The sequence below is a fragment of the Corvus kubaryi genome, unplaced genomic scaffold (assembly GCF_017639235.1).
Source record: "Corvus kubaryi isolate FWS band 111438036 unplaced genomic scaffold, C.kubaryi_AGA036_p1.0 37398, whole genome shotgun sequence".
Taxonomy (NCBI): Eukaryota; Metazoa; Chordata; class Aves; order Passeriformes; family Corvidae; genus Corvus; species Corvus kubaryi.
Window position 1 is genome coordinate 34399780 of NW_024581137.1, and position 22769 is coordinate 34422548.

The window sequence follows — 22769 nt, forward strand, 5'->3', positions numbered from 1 at the left end:
TGAAGAGAACAATTTGGAAAAGCAGAAAATTCTTACACATTATCCATATCCTCTTCATTTTCCAGATTGCCAGAAGAACAGGAGTCAAAGGGGTTCTGATCTAATTAATTTACAGTGGTTTAGGTATTCAATTAAGATTGATGTCTGAAAGGAAATGCGAGTCTCAAAAGGAAACTGACATCACTGGGTAGCACCTACTGAAGTTTTCATCTGATTAACGCTACATCAGCTATATTTTTTCTAATCTATTTTACTGCCGGAGTTGTTATTAAACTGACTGCAACTAGATTCAGCAGGTAATCAGTACAAATCAGCTGTATTGTGTAACAAACCACTAGAGCAGAAACAGTTGTAGCTCTGAGTCTTTCCTCTTTTCAAAGAAGAAAAATTAACAAGTCTCCCTCCTTACAACCATCTCTGACTTTGCCAATATGAACAAAATCCTACAATTGTCCAAAAATTCTACAGAAAAACTTCTACCTCATTACTGGGGGCAGAAAAGTTTCTTCAGCTAGCAGAGGTTTCAGTAGTTTGACATTTTTGTAGGTGCTTTAACTTAGGGTCCGTGTGAATTCAATCTTTAATAAGTATTTCACCCCAGACAACTCTCATGTGCTTTTGCCTCCCTCAGCACCAGATGTGCAATCTCTGTTGCCTGCTTGGTCAGTTTGACTTCCCTACGTAACCCGTCCCCTACTGCCCCAGGCTACTCTTCCCATTTACTGAGGTTCTTAAGCCTTTGCATTGAAAGAGTCTCTTGACAGTGGTCTTGGTTAAGTATAATCCCTAATTAATTGTCTAATCTGGACCTAATTAGAACCTCACCTAATTCTAAAACAGCTTCACATGAGGTCACTCCGTATCTCCTGGACTGCCTGAGGATGGGGAACATGACCCTAACAGAGAGCAGGATTTAACCCCTAGCTGGGTGTATTGAACCTCTTTGCACACTGTATCCCAGAAGTGAGCTACTTCCCACAGCACTGTGCTGAGACAACGTGTGGAATTTTTCATCTAAAACACTTCCAATTCAGGAATTGCTGGTGCCTGTACAAATGCCTTGTGCCACCCATATTCTGGTAATCACTGCTGAAGACTGGGAGGTCTTTCTTTATCTGAAGGAACACGATCTACTGATTGCTTTTTGCCTGTGTCAAGCCACCTCTAATGGTTCTCATGTTACTAAAAGTTGGCCTAGCCTTTGGTCCCAAGCACTTACGGACAACTGGAGCATCCTTTCAGTATCTGGACTCCACCAGATATGGGCTGTAATGTTCTAGTCTCTAGTTCTTTTTAGGGCAACACTAAATGGTCTATTGTTTTCCCATCCCCGTTTTTCATCTGAGATGCTCATAATTCTCATAAATTCAATGAATATTCATCTTAAAGAGCACATAAGCTTGGAAAGATTCCTTTCCAAACTGCCAATGGGATGTCAGTAGGAGGATAGTGACTAAAACCCAGGCATTAAAATTGGTTCTTCTGTCCACAGGTATCACAAGAAAGATATATCTCCTAGAAGTGTTTTGCTATACACATCATTTAATTGCTGACTGCAGGATTTCTCTTGCATTGGTTTTGTTGGGGTTTTTTTTGCCCTAGTCTCAGGACACCAGAGGGAAGTTTAACTCTGCCTTAGGTTTGAAGACAGTTTTCTTTCAAAAGGGGCAGGACTTTCATTAAAATGTACGCCTGTGGATTTGCTCTTTGGCATGCCTCTTTTCTGTCTTTGCACTGACCACTCATAAATGATTGAAGTCCTGTAGCTACATACAGGGTTATCTTTTCACAAGTCAAATAAAGGAACTTGCTTTGCACAGCTGTTTGAGAAACCTTGCTCCTAGGAGTGCTTATCTTTTAATCCAAACTTCTGTAAAAAAAGCAGCTGGGATTTCTAAAAGGTTTCTGTAGGTTAAAATAGCTCAAAAAACTACCTTTTTGGTACAGCCCAGCCAGAGTTGCAGAACTGTGACCTATTTGAAGTCACACTCACATGAAAAACTACAAATATTCCTAGGAGTTCTGGATATGGAGAAATATTTTTGTTTAGAAAGCTCCCTGGATATTTTCCTTCCGATCTTTCCTAGTGAATAGACCCAACACACCTAACTGCAGCTGGGAGCACTGTCAATCAGCAGCTAAAGGGAAGCTGTTGTTTTTCTTACAGAATGCTGAATGAAGTAGCACATGAACAAATAAAAGCACAAGACACTTGCTTGGAGACTCAAAACAACCCCCTAAGTTCTTTGGGAGAGCAAATTTTTCAGTGTAGTGATTTGGTTTTGCCTATGACTCATGCTCTGAAGAACTTGAGGTACTGCTACCTATCCTTTTAGAGGAACAGTTTATCCTGAATACCTCTGCAGGCAAGCATTTCTACATTATCTAAATTAACTATTTTTTTCACTTGTATGGCATAAAGAAGTTCCATCCCAAACTATGAAATATTAATTTTAGTTCTATTACAATTTTAGAAAAGTTTGATAGGCCTGAACTTAACTAAGATGCCAATTATTCTTGGACTATGATCATACTTAAATGCCCAATTTTAAATGCATACACAGCTCCTAAGAGAAAAGGGGACATCATTACTGCATGTGGAAACAGCATAACTACAGCAGGCAGAAAGGAGGGGCAAAAGTATCTTGCAAATGATTCAGAGAGAACAGTCTGAATCAACAGGTACAAACAAAATCAATGTAACTATACATGCACATATATGCCACAATAATAACATTTCATCTGAAATGAAATAGTTATTTGTATTGTGTTTCAGGCAACAGAAACAGCAATTTATCTTTTCATAAGCTTGTTTAAATAGTTGGGGTTTTTTTTCCACAAAGATGAATTTGCTGAAGCTTCTTATTTATGAAACTAAAAAAAGGAAACTTAAATTATGGTCTTTTTGAGTCAAAAAAGCAAATGAAAATCACATACAACCAGCTCAACTAGGAAGCATTTTCAACACAATTCTTGCAAAGAAATGATAACAAAAAGAGCTGACATATACCCAAGTTCAGAGTCAGACTGGAGTTGCAGCACTGAGGGGTCTGTGTCCCATTGCAAGGTCCTAGGGTGGTAATCAGCCGTGCAGCGTGAAGGGGAGGGAAAAAAAGAACACACAGAATTAACTGAAAGGATGAACAAAACCCCATCTCCTTAGTTACATGCTCTATGTAGTACATTCAACCTCCAAGTGCAAGCGACAGACACCGTATGTCAAACAAGGTTTGTACACCAAACTGAGACAGGGCAGGAAATTTATTAAAATTGCATATTATTGATAAACAAAGGAAAGAAGCTGGATTTTCTGTCACATATTGATTAATGAGACATGGGGTGGTTTTTTCTTCCTTTTCCTGAAAAATTTCTAACTCTTTAACTCAGGTTGATGGATTCACAACAATCTGTAAAATCTGCAGGCACAATTTATTTATGTTTTTGTTATAAGGTAGACTGAGAATTTGCCATGAACTCCACTGAAGAGTTTATCCCTCCACACACTCCTGAGACAGACAGTAATCCATCCTGTACAACACTGCTCTGGGCATGAACATCACGTAGTGCATATAACAAACAGCACACTGATACCAGCTCTGACATACTCTGAGGGCATCTGGGACAAACAAATAAATACTTCTTCTTTTCCTCCAGATAAAATTCCTGGGGAAGAGGGCAATAATACATCTGGGAAAATCAGTTCTATTACAATCTCTTAATGGGCTGCTGTCAGATGAGGCTATCACCAAATGTACAAATGTTCTAGTGGCGTGGTCTGAAGGGAAGAGGTTGCTCCTTGCATAGCAGGGCACCTTGCCATGCTGACAGCTCTAAAACACCTTGCAAACATTCACAGAGCCTTCACGGAGTCTTGTGAAATACTCAGAATCCTCCAATTTAGAAATGCAAAAATTGACATATTGGGGCCAACATTTTCAAAAATGCCTGCTCCGTCCTCTGTCTTAATTTTACTTTATTTTTCCACACCCAGGAAGCCACATCTTATATGCAAGAAAACTGCTGGAATCCATGACAGAATCAGGAACACATCGTTGGCTTCTGAGCACCTCTTCCTGTAGTATGAACACTAGATTATGCATTGTTCTCACTAGCAGAGGCTAAAGCAAAGTGCAGTGATCCTTCACTAAGCATGCAAGTCATGAAGACATGCTGGATAATGATAGTTGTCAAAATTAAAAACTCCCCTAATTCCTTCTGAATACAAATTCTGAGGATATAGAGTTCATCATATTACCAGGTTCAGCCAAAACCAGCCATATAAGCAGCTGTGTTCAATATACACAAGCCTTTCTGCAACAACAGCAACCTCTGCGAATGAATCACTGATATAAACTAACAAGATACTGAATTAGGTTAGAAATAGATCTCTTAAAGCCAAGTAATTCTACCTCCTGTCCTTAGTAAACTCACCCATTCTATTACCAATGTTAACTCACTCTCTGGAGAGACAGACAAGGGCATGTGCTGCACTTTTGTCATTTCAGAATGAAAAAGAATAAATCTCAACCCCTTGTGCACACGAAGAATGAAAAACTGTACTGCAAAGCTGCCTTCTCATGCAACATAAGGGCACTAATTTCCCTCATCTTCTTATGATCCATAATAATGTTTATCAGAATAAAAGACTTAATCCTGATAAACAGAGAAAAGCTTCTCCAAAACTCAGTTGTATTACAAATGGTCAGAGATAAAATAATACTGCAATAAAGAACAGATTTTTCCCTTGTAACTTGACTGCAGCGTAAGTATAGTGGAAAATGGACACAAGATCTGAATGCCTGATGCAAGGCAAAGGCATCAATGACGAAAGCCTTATAGATATTCCATTAAAAATGCTATCTGTGTGAAGATTGCTCTTGTAATGTCAGCAAGGTCAGTAGCATATATTAGATCTTGCTATCTTGTAATGTCAGCAAGGTCAGTAGCATATATTAGATCTTGCTATCTAAGTGCCAGTTTCTAATTTTATTGCTGCCTAAGGGCTACTTATACATTCATGTCCAGGTTTTCCAAACTCTTAAAAGAAGATATACATAACTCATTTCAGTTTCCTCTCCCCAACATTCATTTTCAAATCTACGGAATTTGTAGGGGGATAAAGGCTATTTAATCAGAAAGAAAACTTTATTATTTGATTAAAGCAAGAACTTGCAAGAGGTCTCCAGAAGTATGGTCCCCAGGTTCCATCTCTAAGAATCCAGGCCAGGTCACAAGAGAGGGCACCTTTACCTGGTACCCAGATAAAAATGCTGAAACAAAATAAATTTAGAGATCTCCTACACTCAAGACAGCACTCAAACCCCAAAAATATGAAAAGAGCAACACATGATTTGGGCCATCATGTGCAGACACGTAGCAGAGACGTGTTCTTCCCTTAGTATTATCTGGATTCTGACACAGAGCCTTCCCCACTCTGGACACGGATACATACTTTGAATAGCAATTCTCCTTGGCTCCTGATTGTATCTGTTTTCAACAGTTTTAGTGCTTCTGCAAAACATTTCCTAGACTTGTGCTCCACAGTACAACGCTGTGTTACCACTTGAAAAGGCAAGAGAAACAGATGAGGAAGCCATTTGCTGAGTTGTCCTCTCCAGCTTGGCTGAGCAATGCTATCAAAGAAAATTAGGCTGCAGGTAGCAAATGTTCAATTTCAAGTCTCTTGCCCTGGGAGACAGAACACAAGTGCCTATGCTCATGTAGTGGAGGCTGCAGAGCACAGGAAATGACTCTGTGTTTCAAGGAACACTACTGATTTGTTCTTTGTCTCTTCCTGGCACCTGAAGAATGTCATCAGATCAAAATGAAAGTGAGTGAACAGTAAAGATGTAATCTGGACCTGCAATTTAGCCAGTTTCCATGGCAATAACATCAAAAAAGAAAGAAATAGACTATTTGAAGATTAGCAACCCAAAAATGATATTGAATAGCCTGTGCTGTCATCCTGACTAGAAAATTAAAGCTAATCTGTTGTGATGAACAGACATTGCGTACGACATTCCTTGATCATATGGGGGAGCATCATAATTACACTTGTTCTCAGTGAGGATTTTGAAATGCCACTGGATCTCAGCAGAAACACGGATGCCAGTCTTTTTCCAGCTAATGCATGAGTTCCTCCTCCAGACACTTCCTCAGGAGGAAAAGGATTAGGTGTTGTTGCTCTTCTTTTTTCTTTCTTACTTCTTCATAAGAGAAAACTGCAATGGCTTGACTTCAAGTCACCCAGAGACAGAGGCAGAGGAGGTAATGCCACAGACCCTGAGGACAAGAGTATGGCCTAGGAGTCAGCAGTCAGGCAGAGGTGCTCCCACTCTGGACCCTTCCAGAGAGCACAAGTTGGTCAAGTTTCCCCAACTGGATTCAATGGATTTTGGCACAGGTCTATGTAGAAGAGATGCAAAACATCTTAGTTGAACATTTTTATGGGGGAAAGAGAGGAGCATTAGACTAAGCAGGTAAAAGCAGTGGTCCCTGGCAGTCTCCAGTCCTGCAGACTCCTCCCATGGGTGAAGGGAGTGACACAGGCATAGCAAGGAGCCCTGGAAACTCACTGAACAGCACAGTCAGGGCTATGCCAGACCAGTCCGTTTCCCCCACCCAGACTGCACTGACACTATTTTACTCAGAACTACCCAACACTGTTTCAGAGCCAGTTGCTGTATCACTCTCCCACACAGTGGCAAACAATAGCCCTGTGTCATGGTCCATCCCCCTTTTACATGTTCAGTGCACAACAGCTGACCCTGGCTGACTGAAGGATAAAAAGCTGTATCACCAAATAACAGATTGTTCTAAAGCAGCACAAAGGGAATGAGGGCTGTTAGATGTTGCACTAAGAAGTCAAGGTACAACTGTTATTACCTCTCTTTAAACTGATCTGCTTTCACTCTCCTCCTTTGGATAGGCATCTCAATAACCTATTTTTTCTCAAATTCAGGACAGTATTAATGCTGGTGCTGTTTCAGCTCTTACTACTGAAAGAGTACCAGATAATTTTGACACATCATCTTTTAATAACTTGTAGAAAGAAACCAACAAGAGGAAGAGCCCCAGATGTCATATATTTACTAAAGGATTGGATAATAAAACAACACTTATCTCTTCTGAACTCAAGTCCAAAGCATTAGGAAGATGTTCAAAGCACAGTTCCAAGAGGACAAAGAACCATTGCAAAATTTAAGGTGGGAGGAATTTGAACAGAAGCATTCCCTTTTTTGTAGCATTGTTATTATTACCATGGAAAAACAGGCACTGCCATATGTTACAATGCTCTGTGTAACCTTACTTCCAGAAGATTTTATTCTGATTGCATAATGTCAATTATGTAGATTAAAAATGTGGAAAAGACTAAAATAAGCCACTTGAAACCTGTTGGAAAATTCCCAACATCAGCGTGCATTAATGAAGCATAGAATCTGACATCCAAAACTGTCTGGAATCTGTGAGAACTTCACAGCTGATTTAAGCAACTTCGGGTCTGGCCTTAGCAGCAGTGTACGAAACATGTAAGGCATCAGTTCCAATACATACACTTAGTAATTTGCCATCATAAAATGATATTTAATATTTGTAATCATGGTCATAGTGCAACAGAACTTGGCTCTGGGTAAGTGCCCCAATCCAACACTTTTCATGTGCAACATACTGATAGCTTAGTTCTGACTCTGCTTCCCTGCAGCCAAAATCAAATCCTTCCTCATCTGTTGCTGATGCTGCAGAATAAGTGTTCTGCATTACTTCTTTTCTCCCCCCACTCCCCTTTCCCAGGTCAAGAGCAACCAGGCCTGAAAATCCATGCTTTTGAAAAAAAGGCTACTCACAGGAATAACAGCAAACTCTGCTCTCCCAGGGTTTCTTGCAGGGCAGAAACCTCTTTGCAGCCTTGCAAATCACACCTTCAAGCAGAACTGAAGGAAAGCAAACACCATATTCTGGCATCTCCTGTCACCAAGAGCTATTGTGCTCTCCAGACCAGGAGAAAACTGCACTGACAGTGTACTGAGACCCAAGGTATCTGCTGAACTGAGATATCCATATGTGTCCCTAATGAAACACCATTAGATCTGACAGGCCCCAAACCAAGCATCTCCCCTTGCAGCAACAACAATGTCCTAAAATGACCCTTCATATGGTAAATAGCAATGCCCTCCTAGCCCTAAAATTCAGTGATAGACTGTGCCATGACTCCACAGACTAGGCTGTGCCAGGGTTTTTCAGTGATCAAAGGCCAGCCCACTAAGTGGAGCACAGACTGTTACTAAACTGAAGCAAAGAGACCTGAAATGAAGGTGGGACTCACACAGAGCATATGGACTCTCCTATCCTGCAGGAAATCTCAAGGTACCTTTGCTTACCAGAGCAGTATTTCTAGAATGATGTGTATTTCTCATTCTCCCCATCTATGATAGGAGGGGGTCTTGATGTTGCAGGAGGTATTTACACAATCTTCAGGCTAAAGGAGGGGCTCCACCAGTGAAACATTACCATGGACTCTTCCATATAAACAGAAAGGCAGGAGATTGCTCCATGCAGCAGTTCCAAGCACCCAACTTAGACTCCAATTGTGAGTAGGTATTAGAGGTGGTTGGTATCTTTACTGTTCACTCACTTTCACTTTGATCTGCTGAGAAATAGATAAGGAAGCCATCAGCTACTACTTGAGAGCCTGCAGGCTTCAGTCTGCTTCATGCTTTCTTCTCTTCTAACTTCAAACGCAACTAGCAAAAGTAGTGAATTAGAAAATTAGGGAAAAATTAGGCCCAACACAATTCTTGCTTCTGACTTTGATGTAAGGAGAAGCCTCACGTTTAAAACTACAGTTTTAACCCTGGATTACAATTTCCAAAAGATTCAGAACTAAAAACTGCATCTTCACACTGAGGGCACACTGAAAAACACGTTACACCCAAGTTATACAATCTTAAAAAAAACTGGATGCAACAACTGTGAGATGAGACATATTTTAAAATCACCAACAGAATAAAATGCTAAGATGTGTATGAATGCATTTTTCCAATATGATACCAAATATCATCAGGAAATTGCAATCCAGTGTTATTTGCAATTTCAATGTGTAATCTATCATGTATCTAGACTACTTGTTTTAATGTCTGAATATTGCCAGAAAGAATTTAAGGCTGTGTAATTATTTTGCTACTTTGCAGAGTTCTACCTCGTTTGTTGTGTCAGTTACTCCAAAGCTCCTACCTTGCTGCTGATCAAATAGAAAATCTGAACTAAGAAACTGCTGATGAGAAATTACTGCAGATGCTTAAATATAAATGTGTGTACAGATAAGCTGTTTTATTTTTACTCCTTTCACTCTAGATTTTTATAATTTTAATTTTCCCCACTGTAATTTTCACTTTCTGATATTTTTGGTACATTTGAGGTGCGTCTCCAAAACAAACTATATCAAAAAAAAAGAAGATTCAAAGCTACTAGTAAGAGATGGAAAAGTACCACTTGCCTCAATGGATGGTTTGCATCTAAGCCACTTTTCTGCTGCCATCTGTGCTCTGTTCTGCAGATCTGTTCCACTTTGAAAGGATTGGCAAAAAGAAAATACCTTCCTTGTGCTACTTGTTTTCTGAAGCACATTATAAGCAAGATGGCTATCAGCAGCTAGGGAGGATTTGTGCATCTTAACAAGACGCTCACTTGTGCTCGTAGAGCAGAAGTCTGCTCTGACTTCACTGTGTGTTCTTTTGCTCAGAGCTGGGTTGCTAATGCTCATCATAAAATAAAATGCCATAATACATTCAGAGAACAAGGAGTTTGGCACCGCTAGTGGAGCACAGCCTGAAGGTTTTGCTTGGGTTTGCATTTACACTTCCAAGCAGGCTGGCACCTCTGACTTCCAGTCTTCACCAATAAAAAGAGCAACTCTGACCTCCCTGAGAGCACAGCACTATCTTTTAGCTGCCTGGCAACCATAAGAGCCCTTTTCAGAATGGCATGAGTTCAAAACACTTTTTTTTTTTTTGAGGTGTATTTATGAAAAATCATGGACAAATAATATTTAAAACACATGTGCATTTCAAAATTCTTCTTGAATCAAGGCTATGCTGCAGAATGGATTTAATAGTTTTCAAAAACCACTTGACTTTTAAATCAGGATGAACAATTCTGGCAAGCCTGCAATGATAAAGACCAACACCTTGCTGATGCCCATTTCACAGAATTCCACTAATTAAATCAGCAGTTTTATTCACTCAAGCTGCTGAATTTATCTGCTATATTTAAAGTCTGTCCTTTGATTCAGGTCTACATTACAGATCTCGTGTCAATGTCATACTCGCACTTTTTATTCTATAGCTACAGAAATCTTAGTTTGCAAATTTATGCTGGTTTACCAGGAGGGTCACTGTGGGCAGCAGCCTGGATCTCTGAGGACAGAAGGTCAAATAGTTAGAACTGACACAGATTTACTCTGAGTGCCAGATACCAAAAATGGTCATTTTGAAAGTGCAATAATAAAAAACAGGCTCAGGGGGAAGGCACAAGTTCTTTTATTCCTTTAGCAAACCCTGAAAATTCTTTTTTCAAACTCTGTTTTTGTCTTAGTTTTATACTAAGAGTAAGTCTGTGCAATAAAACAGAACTCAAATGATCAAAAATGTAAAGAAAGAACTTGGCAGGAGAAGTTTTACATACTATCAGCTCGTGCAAGTGCTTGAAAGGAACTGCAGTACTCACATTAGGAGTCTTTGATCCAGACTCCATGGATATGCATATGAGAAAAGTTTTCTCATAAACTTCAAGGGGCTTTTGGTACAATTGCATAAAAGACAAAATCACATTTAATAGTCAAATTTAGGAAAGGCAATCCATAACCTTTGAGAGGACTCAAAGAGGTAACATGAAAGTTTGAACCTACAACTTTTAGGTCTGGTATTATTCAGCTGAAGAAGTAGGAAGATTTCAGCAAATTTTCAATTTTGCTTTGATGCTAAAATCCAGTAACTACTAGCTGGAAGAAGAGCTAGTGTTTCCCTTCCTTTACACCATTTATTTTGTGGTAGAAAAAGCAAAATCATTCCAAAAGGGGGTGGGATTTTTGCTACAACTAGGGTTGAAACAAGAACTCACTGTATGAGAGTTATCAAAAATTTTTCACATTAACAGTCAAAAATGTCAAAAGTTCTTGTGACCCAATGATCTGACTTTAATAGACCAGCTCAGAAATTATTCTCTGAGTTTGAACTATTACAGTAAATAAGTACATCTAAAATTTATGAATCAGAATCAGTTTTAAATGGAAACCCATTCATTTTCATAGGTTCTGCTTATGGAAAATTTTATATGGAATACTATGACTGTTTCAAAGCTCCCTGGGGAAAAAAAAAAAAGAAATTTAGCAGTATCTCACCAGCAGCAGCAATTTCCACTCTATATATTTGAAGTAAAATCCTAAAAATTGCATTACCAAAATAGTTACTCATTGAATATTTTTATTTTCCCCGATAAAACATAAAATTGTAAATGGGAATTTTCTAAGGGTCTTTTTAATAGGCTAGAGAAGGAGAAAACATCAATATGCACTAACTGTACCAGTTTAACTATGTTAAACAGTTTAACATAGGAGGTGATCTCACAAAATTTAATTAAATCAAGATGAAATTGAGTGCAAGAGAACTGTTTAAGCTGAGCTGGCCTTAGCAAGTAAGTTGTTTTGTTTTACGAGGATTAGTGTTTTAGTCCCTAAAATCATCTGATTGTCTGACTAAATATATGATATGCCTGTAAATAACTGAAGAGAAGTAAGTGTAGCTGGGCTGATAACCTAAATGGTTAAGTGGGGCTTTATACATTAATATTATTTTCTTCTGGATGCAGCTGGGGCTCAGGTTTCCAAGGCATTTTACGAAGCACCCTGGGAATGGCAATCTTTCCTTCTCCTTTGATTTATAGCATGGAGATGCTTGCTAATGAGAAAAATAATCAAAGATCTGGAGGACTGAACTCTATCAATCCTTTAGGAAGGAAAGCATGAAAATCCTTAATGATGCCACAGGCTCACACACTAAAAGGACTGCAGATGATTCTAATTAATATGGACCACTTAGACTTTGTAACTGGCACGCACCAAGAAACACTCCCTCCTTTCTAGGTCAGATATACAGACACTTGAAAGCAACTGCCAAATATCAGTCCCTAAGGTGTCTGCTTTTGTTTATAGGCTAAAAAAACCCAACCAACTGGCAGGGAAAGGCTTTAGATATTTAGGGCTAAATATCCATTGAATGTAAAGAAGAAGGATTGTGGTTATTCTTTGCAGGGACAAAAGGAGGGAAGACAATGTAAGAAATCTGCCATCCTCCAGCCTTGCATCCTAACATCTGCAGGGCAAGCCATGATGTACAAACAGCTCGACACAGCCACTCGTTACTACCCTGTAAACAGGCTGATGCTGGGAAGTGTGAGAGATCACAGCATCTCTTTAAAAAGCAGCAGAGTTCCTAGGCCAGAGACAGCAGAGACAGCCGGGGTTCCCGCAGGCAAGGGCAGGAGCCTGACACTGTCACTGCTTCACAGAAGCCATCCCCATTCAGGTCAAGAAGGCTTAAGGCACAATTTGGCCCCTAAATCTGCTGGAAACTTTAAAATGAAATGTGTGCCAAGAGATCCTGACGATGGAGTCATGGCAAATTAAATGGGAAAAAATTTAACAGCTGGGCATTATTAATTTCTGTCCTACCATATAATGCTGCACATCCCATACCAAGCCCAAAGCCACCAAAACCGAGTGGCAATACAGCATCCCAGAGGGTATCCCATTTATCTCTAGCCACCAAGCAGAAAACTTCTCTTGACTCTGCACTGTGAAAGACTACACAACAGTCCCGAGGGTTACAATCCCTCTTTTTCTGAATGAAACACCATGCAAGCGAAGTTTGCCATGAAGTAATTTTCCCTCAGTCTTTCCTGTAGCTCCCTCAGAGTGTTTACATTGTTCTGTGCTTCCCTTTGGGTCAGCCCATTTATGAAATAAGTATGCCACTAAAGCAGCCATTTAGAAAGCATTTTGTACATATATATTGATCTTACAGAAAAGCTCCATAAAGAAAATAATCCACTACTACTAACTGTTACAGCTGCTACTCCTGAAGCAATACATCCCAGGCCCACTTGTCCTTGCACAAGTGAAGAAGGATCCCTGTCATTTCTGAATGTGGTAACACAATGAAACGCTGGTAATGCAAAGCTGAGTGGCAGTGATGAAACAGCATCATTGCACAGAACCTGTCAAATGCATTTACTTAATGATAAAGTAACTAAGCCCGAGGCAATACGGCTCTGTTGGCAGTGGTTCTAGCAGTTATAGAAACATGGTTTTGCCAATGTCTGTGAGAGATGTTTCCTGCAGCTAAAGAGAAGATAGGAAATACGTCTTCTTCTTTTGCCTTCTTTATCTGTCTAATTAAACAGCAAAGTAGACACTTAAAAGGGAGAATGGCATTCTGATACCTTTTTTCAGCTTGTTGATGTGTTATATTACTGTTCTAGGTAAGAAGCTGTTTGAAAATAAAAGCTGAGTTGCCAAGTCTGATTTTTCAGGAAAAAAGCACAGAACCCAAGAACCCAAACACTTTGATGACATGTAGATGTACTCATGAGCGATCATCAAACAAAAACTATCTTTTTGATTTTAAATATTATGTGGTAAGAACACACTGGAGTAGAGGTATCTTTTTTTCTTGACTGACAGCGAGCAAGATTAAATACCAAACTGTAAAATAATGACATGCTTTGACTCATTTGGTGCCCAGATGCTCCAGAGCTACCTCCTTCCTTTTGATTGTGTATCTGAAAAGTAAGAAATATTTGTGTTTGACAGACACACATGAAGTAATGTGGGATTAACACAAGACTGGTGTGTATGTTTAGATGCTGCATTATAAATCAGAACACCTATTATTTATACAAAAATGAGTAAACAATATGCTGCAGAGAAAAAGGACTGGAATGATATCTGCTTCTCCTGGCACCAGGCCAATAAAATCTCGGGGTGAACATCAACACAGTGAAAGAAAACATATCCTAGTGTATTTCTTTTTATAACAACATGGCTCAAAGTGGCCATGGTAGATGAAAGGAACACAAGATCACATCTGATGAAAAGATACACGAATGCAGACTAATACTGTCAGCAAACTTCCAAACAGAATGAGAGAGAAGAAGACATGCTCTTGACTCTCTATCAGCAAGGACATCCAACCTAATGTGACAGCTGCTACTATATTCTCTGGAATACAACTGGGAACATTCAGAGGTCACAGTGACTGTAAGATGAACTGATGTAGTGGACAAAAAATCATGCCATGAGCCAAAGCCAAAGGCGATACTGCTCCTCAGAGAAAAGTGCTCCAGCATTGCAGACAGCTGTTCTATTTCTAGGATTGCTCACGTAATGTATTTTATGTAGAATTAAAAAAGTAGTGATGATGAGACAATCAGGATTCCAGAGTAATCTAACTTCTCCAGCTTATTACTGCTACAAAATCTCTTTGAGAAATCCAGTTTCCCTTTATTTTTTGTTTTCTTTGCTACCTAATGCAATGCTTAAACTCATTCTCACAGGAATTTTCATTAAATATTTAGAGCTTCATCCAAACAAGGACTAACCCTGCTTTACTGCAAGTACATTTCATACACTGAAGGAAGCTAATGGATTTCAGTGCATAAAACCCATCCCAAAATCTATGATATATCAAAGGAACAACAACATAAATCAGGTAGGAATCATTTAAACTAAGTATTACATAGTGCCCTAATCCAAGTAAGAACAATAATTACAGAAAGAGTAGCCGTAGCCTGACAAATCTGCAGAGTCCAATGGGCTATCAGAGAAATAGTACAAAATAATCCATCTTACATTATTTTACAGCAAATAAAGCACCATTTTGAAATAATTATCATCTGAAAGAAGCCACTAGAAGATGAATCCCTTTGCCTTTATGGGAGCCCACAAAATAATCAGGTACCTAAACTTAGGCACAGCAAAATACACAAGTTAGAAAGCAAAAGAGCACAGATAAAATTCTTGCAGAAAGAAGGGCAACCATTAACCTTTACACATCCAAGACAGCTGAGCCTGGTACAGTTCACTGAGCAGATGGAAGGCAGGAAACCTTACACCCAGCCTAATGGGATTCTCATGTTCCCCAATGCACAGCAGGAAGTGCTGCACACACACTGGACACACACACACCGAGTCCACAATAAATGAGATGCTACTGTGCAAACCTACTACTGTAGGATGATGAAGCTAGCTGAGAACATGCAGGATGGTCCCAGCTAGGAACATATAGGAGCAGTGAAGGATACAGGGCAAAATGGGCCACACAGGTAAATCACACCTTGGTCCACAAATGGAACTCCTCCCAGATGCCACATGCCAGGGCGAACCCATGATCCCCTGTGGGTTATATAGGCATACACACCAATGCAGGCTGGTGTGAGCACTGAAAGCTACCCAGCCACAGCAGCACATCCTCCCAGCATGGATATACTTCTGCTCTCTTACGCTGAGCCGACATGCAAAGCCCAGACTGACCCTACCTGAGCAAGGACACAAAGTCTTTCCAGGGAGCTGCTCAGCCCACAAAACCTTATACTGCACTGCCAGTCTCTGAGGCACTGTACAAAGTTTGTTCTTGTGCACTTCCTCAGACAACATAAATCCAGAGTTCATGGCCGTGAGTGCTGAGAAGATGAGATTTACGAATGCCTAAGGTAGCAGAACATGCCTCTCATGGGCATGTTTCATGGTGGCCCTACCATAATAGTTAGCATGTTCTCTAGCACCCTAGGGTAGCAAAAGTTCAGAGGATCCACCAGGGAGATGCATACAGTTATCACAAAGCAGTTTTGTATTAATAGAGGTGAATTTGTGCTTCACACTATGCTACAGCACAAGAGCTCTCAACAAATGCCTTTACCTCAGCCCTTTTCTTCACATGCATTCAAATCTACATTGCAGTTGTGCCTGTCTATATAAGCTGACCATCAACAAGAGGACACTGGGAATCATCACAATGCTTACAGAATACTAAACAAACCAAAACACTTATCCCGAAAGAGCCAAACATACCCTATTCCAAGGAGAATCTTCATGCAATCCTGCAATACTGTCTAATGGAAAATGAGTCATGTCTGAATACATCATATAAGAAAGTTCTGTGAACCAATGACCCATCAATTAAGAGATGGGTATCTGCTCAGGCTATGATGTAATTTTTCGGTCCTATCTGTGTAGCACTAGCAACACAGGCAACAATAAAGCAAAGTGGGATGTGCAAAGCAATGTGGAGATAGGTAAGCTGCTCTCTGAGCAACAACTGGGCTCCAATGAATTGTTCTGTGTAGCCTGGTAACTACAAGCAGCATCAGAATCAAGTATAACACACCTCTGCCTACCCAGGAATGATTCCCAAGACCACAAAAAAGAAAAAAAATTGGCTCTCCTGTCCAACTGAAAGCATTCAGTCAGCAGTTTCAGATGTTATCCATCTAATATCTGCTTATTCTTACAGTTGCCATCATGGCTCAGAGGGAAGCTGGAATGCTGCTGAAACCTAATGTTTTCCCCAGTGAAAAGGTTCTGACAAATAGCAAAATGGTACTAAAGATAAAACACAAAAAAATCCCCATAGAAACACGGCATGCAGAAGACAGAAATGGTTCCAGAATTTAGTGGTATTACAAAGTCCACCCTATCTCTTCTAATACACTGAATGGCATCAGAGAAAAGACAACGCTGCTCTGGCTATTGTGCTGGAGATAATGGACAATGGTCCTGATGGATAGCAGCACTACTAGTCTGTAGGTCGCATGGCAGAAGTGACTATTGTGTCCATGCAGCTTTTCTGCCTGTGCAACAAAAGGGCCGTACAACTGTAATGAATGAATTATTGTTTGACCTATTATCTGCCAGTTTGCCAGGCACATTGTCCTGAATGAGTGATGGCCTGTGATAGAAGACCCCACAGAGTCTTTAGGTAAATTGTTTTAGCGATAATTTGTCTCACTATTGAATTTTGAAGTTTTTCTGTTTTATATTTTTCCAGCTTCAATACCAAACACTTTGCTGCTTTCACCTTTTCTGCTGGAGGAGCCTGTTTGCTCACTGTTAACTATTACACTTGCTAAGCAAGTTACCAGTCAGTTTTCATCTTGCAAAGTAAGACTCAGTGAGGTCTGTGGTTCCAGGACTACAACTACTGAACAGTATTCAAACACTCCAGTTTATCAATTTTGTTTCCTGAAAAGCAGATGCCATAAACCTGTGTTTCTGGCTGAACTCCATTCACTGTTGTATAAGAAATCACAGATGCTTGCTGATCAAACCATATCTCAAATATAGTTGGTGATACTGGGACCAACGGATTAAGTCTGACAACTACCAGAAGAACCAACAACTCAAAGAAGTATGAACACAACCTAGTTCTGTACCAGAATCTGCTCCCTCTTATGGGAACACATGAAGATCTCCTGCATTCTTCAAAGCTTTCAACAGAGCCTCTCACCTGTAACGAGCCGAAATCTGTGTCTTCACAGCTTTTTTTTTTTTTTTTTTAAAATATCCATCATCTTCCTCTGGGGAACACTTCAGCAATGAGCAATCAGACTGCCCGCAGGATTTCTGCCAGGCTGTGTGAGCTCATCATTTCTGCAGCAGTTAGCAGCAACAACGACGGACAAGCTGTGATCACCGAGATGGGGGCATTAGCAGCTTCGAAACTAATCTGCTCTCCTCTAAAGCCTGGCCTCAGCCTAGTACAGAAAATTCACAGCAGAATAAGGAAAAGGGAAAGATCTAACAAGCATGATGGCATGACAGGGGATCCAGCAAAAGTATCCTCTCTATCACAGAGAGTGAAATGGAAAGATATATTAAAATGAAGCAGGATAACCTTGTTTATACAGAAAAACAGGCAATAATATATGCAGTAGTCAAAGTAAGTTAGATGTATGGTCTGGCCACCTCTCAGAGAAAACAGCTGAGGTGGTTTCATCCTGTTTACCCACCATGATGACAGTACTACCAACATCTTTCTTACCAAGTCTGACCACTCTATCACACAAGCAGGCTTGAGTGCACCTGTTCACACAAATACTGAGCACATCTACCTGCACCCAGTGACACTATTTTGACTAACTGCCACTCAATACTATCCACTGGTTACAGACATTCCCCGGGGCCTGGATCAGACATTACCATATTTCCATTACCACAAACCAATCGCTCCAGGCAAACATCTGCAAGCAGCCTTCCTGGCACACAGCACAGCCCTTTCAAAGCCTGAGAAGATGCCAAGCAAACTGGTAGAATACAAGCAAGGTCTCAGGATTCCCACTGAATTCCTAGTATGGCCACAAGAAGCCAGAAAATGGATCCAAAATGAAAGGCCACAATGCAGTGCGTCATGAGCTCAGAAGAAGGGGACAAACTCCATTCTCCTCTGAAAGGACACGTGGTCATGTGCTTTCACTGCTTGTTGCTGACAGAGAGCCAAAGTGCTAGCATGGGTCACAGCCAAATAAATTCTTCCAACAGCCTTTTCACCTTCATGGTAAAAAAGTTACACCACTAAGGTTCAGAGGAAAAGCAGGAATTTAGAAGTCTCCACACACCTTTGTCAGAGCTTCCCGTAGGACTGTGGTAAATTAGCTCATCCTGAACAGCAGGCTATACTTTGCTTAAAAACGATTTTTGTTCTACTCAGAGTACTTTGACTTGCTGAAATCTACTGCATTTACTTATGAAGACAGCATTACACTATTTACTGTGTTTTAAACTGCTACATCTCACAAGCTAGGGCTTTTAACTTAACATAATCCATTTCTTCTAGAGGGCAGACCTGGGAGCAGGGCTGAGCTGATTTAATAGCAGCTGTGCAGCATCCACACCACAAGGGAGAGTGTCTGCATCTGGCTGAAAGGGACACAGCATACCTTCTGCTTCTGGAAGTGTGATTTTTCTAAGCAGAAGGCTGGTGTGGCATGAAATCTGGTGACCTGAAGCTCTGTCACATGACAGCCTGTGTCTGGAGAGGTATGATGTCTCCTGAGCACGGCTAACTACAGAAAGCAATCACTGTGCTTTCAAGCCATTAGCAGAGTCTTGGCTCACAGACTTGGATGAGCTGGCAGCTCAGCTCTATGCTGAATTAGTGTCATACAAAAAGAGCTATTAGGATCCATCTTTTACACTCCTCAAAATATACATATACTTCTCAAAATATAGCTGCTTGCACCTCTTGCTTGAACATACCCTTCTTTACCAGCAGCATCCTCACATTCTCCTTTCTTTTCTATTCCAGAGAAGGAATTGGTTTGGGATTGCCACTTCATTTTTTATTTCCACCATGGAAACAAAAATAAGAAGATTACTCTTGTTTCCATCCCTCACACACATTCCACCTTCCAACAAGAACAGAGCCCCTTCCCTTCCACTGTGCATGAAACTCTCCAGAGTTTCCAAGGCAGAATTGCCAGTGGGTCCTGGGATGTTTCAGCCTGCTCCTGTCCAAGTTCTTCTCTGCCACTGTCAGCGTCACACACTGCCAAGAGCAGTCACAGGAACCTGAGGTAACCAGGTGTTACACGGGGGAGGAATTCCAAGGGGACTGGTTATGTGAACAAAGATAACTCAACATGAATAACAGGTTCTATCCCTGGGCATATCCCCCTGATTTTAGTGTATTTCCAAAGAGCATGAGAGCTTTCTGTAAGCCATTTTAGAAGTGAAAATTCAGCTCTTGCTTCCACTATAAGGTTTGAGGCTCAGAGTTTAAGATCCACTTGCTGCATGCATTTATTTACCTCAGATCTGAGACCAGTATGACACTGAACCGTGCCATAAATCAAATCCCTCCTGATGGGAGAGAACTTTCTAAAAGTCCTTGCAAGGAGTTTCAATGCTGCTGGATAGCTGTTTATTAAGTCTTATCAGAGGAACAGAGCCACTAGCGTGACCCAGGTACAGCATAGAGCACAGAAAGCAGGAGAGAAGTCTCTCATTATCAAGATTTACACCGCCTTTTAAAGATAATTTAACCAATGGTTACTAAAAATGTATATTGTTTTCATTTTCCTACCAATTATTCAGTAACACGGGCAGGAACTGCGGAATTCTCTATCCAATCATTCCAAACTACTTTTACTGCAGAATATGGAGTAGTAGAAGGAGGAGAAGAAGGTTTAGAGAACAACAACAATCCTCCATTTTGATATTTTTTACTCTTATCTATTTACTACAAAGAGAAGCCCAAGACCTCTAAATTTTTCACCCTGTGACAATCTTACATAGTAGTCTATCACCTAATTCACACCACTGTATTTTCTAGTTCTTGTCTGATCATTGGTAATTTTTTCCAAGGTTGGAGGTTAGAACAGTGTTGTTCAGGGAGGTAAGAACCCTTAAAAACAGGCAGAGAAATCCCCTCGGCACTCTGGGCTCCTACACCAGTATTACTGGATGGTAACACACAGCGGACAATGCAGAAACAAAAATACACATTTGATACAGCATGTTCTTATTTACAGCAGAAAAGGAAAAAATGGAGAAGTCAGAGCAAAGTGAAAAAGCCTCATATTTATTCAAGTCCATTAACTCTTTGTCTTACCTTCCTATGGGTCCCAGATCCCCTGAATCCTGGCTGCCTGCGTCACTGGGTGTGCTCACTGATTTCGAAGAGGGAGACATAGGGGTTGGGACTAAATAATGAAAATAACAGGTATCCCATGTTAACACATGCAGCGACTGCACTGATGAAGAGCAGTGTCAGACAAATCAAAACCAATGGACCAAAATGATAGTGGATGAATGAGTGGGAGAGTTCGAAATGGTGAAAGCAAATAAGGAAGGAAAGAAAAAGAAAAGGAAGAGAGTCAAGTGAATTTTAATCTTCTGGAAGTGTTACCACTGACATGTATTTAGACAGGACTGAAAGCCCAATGGGAATTTACAGCTAATCAATGGAGAAGATACCTGTGGAAATAAAATAGGACTTGTTTTCTTGAGTCTGGTTTGAAGTTGACTTGCAAAAGATTTTAAAGGTATGAAGAAATATCAGGGGCTTGTCTTGTCAAAAAACTAAGTGAACTCTTCTGGTAAAGTTAAGTAGGCTACAGAACAAGCACACTTTTCAAATTCTGAATTTAAATCAAAAGCCAGTGTCCATCAGATATGCTCCAAGGCTGCAGTGTGGAAATGACATCAAAAATAAAAGCTAAATAAGGAAATCCAGCCAAGTTAAAATCATTTCCCAAAGATGCTGAGAATACACATTAGTTTGCTTGGTGATTGTGTTTTCTTAAGCAATGTAGGTCATACAAAATTTCCATTTTGGGTGGGACATGATTTCAACACTCAAGGAAAAGTTTCCCTTGGTTTAGACACTGTTTGCCCAAGCTCTTGAAATGATTTTCTCTTTGGTTTGCCAGGGCTTTTGAAGCATATTTCATGCAAAGGCTGTTTTGTTTCCTGAAACAGGAAAGGAAGTTCATAGCTCAAGGTCAGCCCGAGTTAAAGCTCTTCAGCAAGGAAATAATAAATAAAAGAGTAAAAATACCCTGATTTCTTTTAAAATGGTTTCTCAAAAATATTAAAAATTAAGAGATGGCTCCAGTCAAGATTTAATGCAAGTATTTTTCAAAGCAGCCACATTGAATAAAACACAAAAAGGGGGTTTAATGCAAAAGCAAAGCTTCCCATTTGGTTTAAATCATATCCATTTTCTTTTACAGATTTAACAGAGTAAAACTTTAAAATACTTTGTTATGGTTTACAATGTATAATGACAGACCTGCCAAGAGATTCGGATTTTCCATGTGGTCAAACATTTAATGCAGCTTCCCCCTAGAGATTGTCACAGAAATGACTGCAGCATGAAAAGTGAATTCATCTTTGTGACAGCCCTTTGGCAGGTTACAGGTATGTCTGGTTGTTTACATATTCCATATTCACACTGAGTCCTGGCATCGTGTGAAGGTGGAATTAAAGCCTGCTTTGTATATTAATTGGGAGTGTATGTAAAGGGAACAAAAGAGAACACAATACTATTTTTAACTAAAAGGAATCATCTTATATGTAAATTTACATGTTCTTTTGACAGTACCAAATACAAAAAAAATTAACTAAGAAAAAAACTGATAATTTGCAACATGAATATATGTGTTTAGTTAATAAAATGATAAGGACATATATACTCATTCTTATATAAAAATGAGTATTTTAAATTTTATACATTAAAAATATATCTGATTTTATCTTGGACCTTATTTTTGTATCATGATATAATTAAAAAAATATATTTTATTATTCATAAAAATAACCTAACCATTACTTGTCAGGCAATTCTTCTGAGAAGTGGTGTCTAAAAGCTTCAGTCACTCTACCATAACTTATAAAAATAGTAATTTTTCTCAATAAATGTTGGTTGATGCAACTAATTAATTCAAATTCCAATTCAGAATGTCACTACCTACTTGCATATGCACCCAGGCATCTGTATAAGGTGCTTTCCTAAATAAAACCTTAACTATTTCATCAAATTTGAAGTTTTTCCTGTATATTACTGGCAAGAATAACTAGAGGTAAAATCCTAGATTCAGTCACAATGAACTTAGTGACAAGGCTTGATAGCTCCAGAGAGGCCAAGATTTCAGCTAAAACGGCGAGAATGATTCGGAAGGGAAGGGAAGGGAAGGGAAGGGAAGGGAAGGGAAGGGAAGGG

At 39.8% G+C, this 22769-nt stretch overlaps 1 protein-coding gene across 7 annotated transcripts in view; it reads right to left on the reverse strand.

The window, feature by feature from the left end:
* Positions 1 to 22769, reverse strand: part of DYNC1I1 (dynein cytoplasmic 1 intermediate chain 1) — a 186485-nt gene that overhangs the window by 143815 nt on the left and 19901 nt on the right. For 2 of the 7 annotated variants that reach the window (XM_042044169.1, XM_042044168.1), the window contains exons 4-5: positions 20658 to 20799; positions 3011 to 3070 (exon numbers count right to left, since the gene is read on the reverse strand). In XM_042044169.1, the coding sequence (XP_041900103.1) occupies positions 3011 to 3070; positions 20658 to 20799 (202 nt within the window). The remainder of the gene's footprint in view (positions 1 to 3010; positions 3071 to 20657; positions 20800 to 22769) is intronic. The other 5 variants (XM_042044172.1, XM_042044170.1, XM_042044171.1 and 2 more) reach the window with 5 other exon arrangements.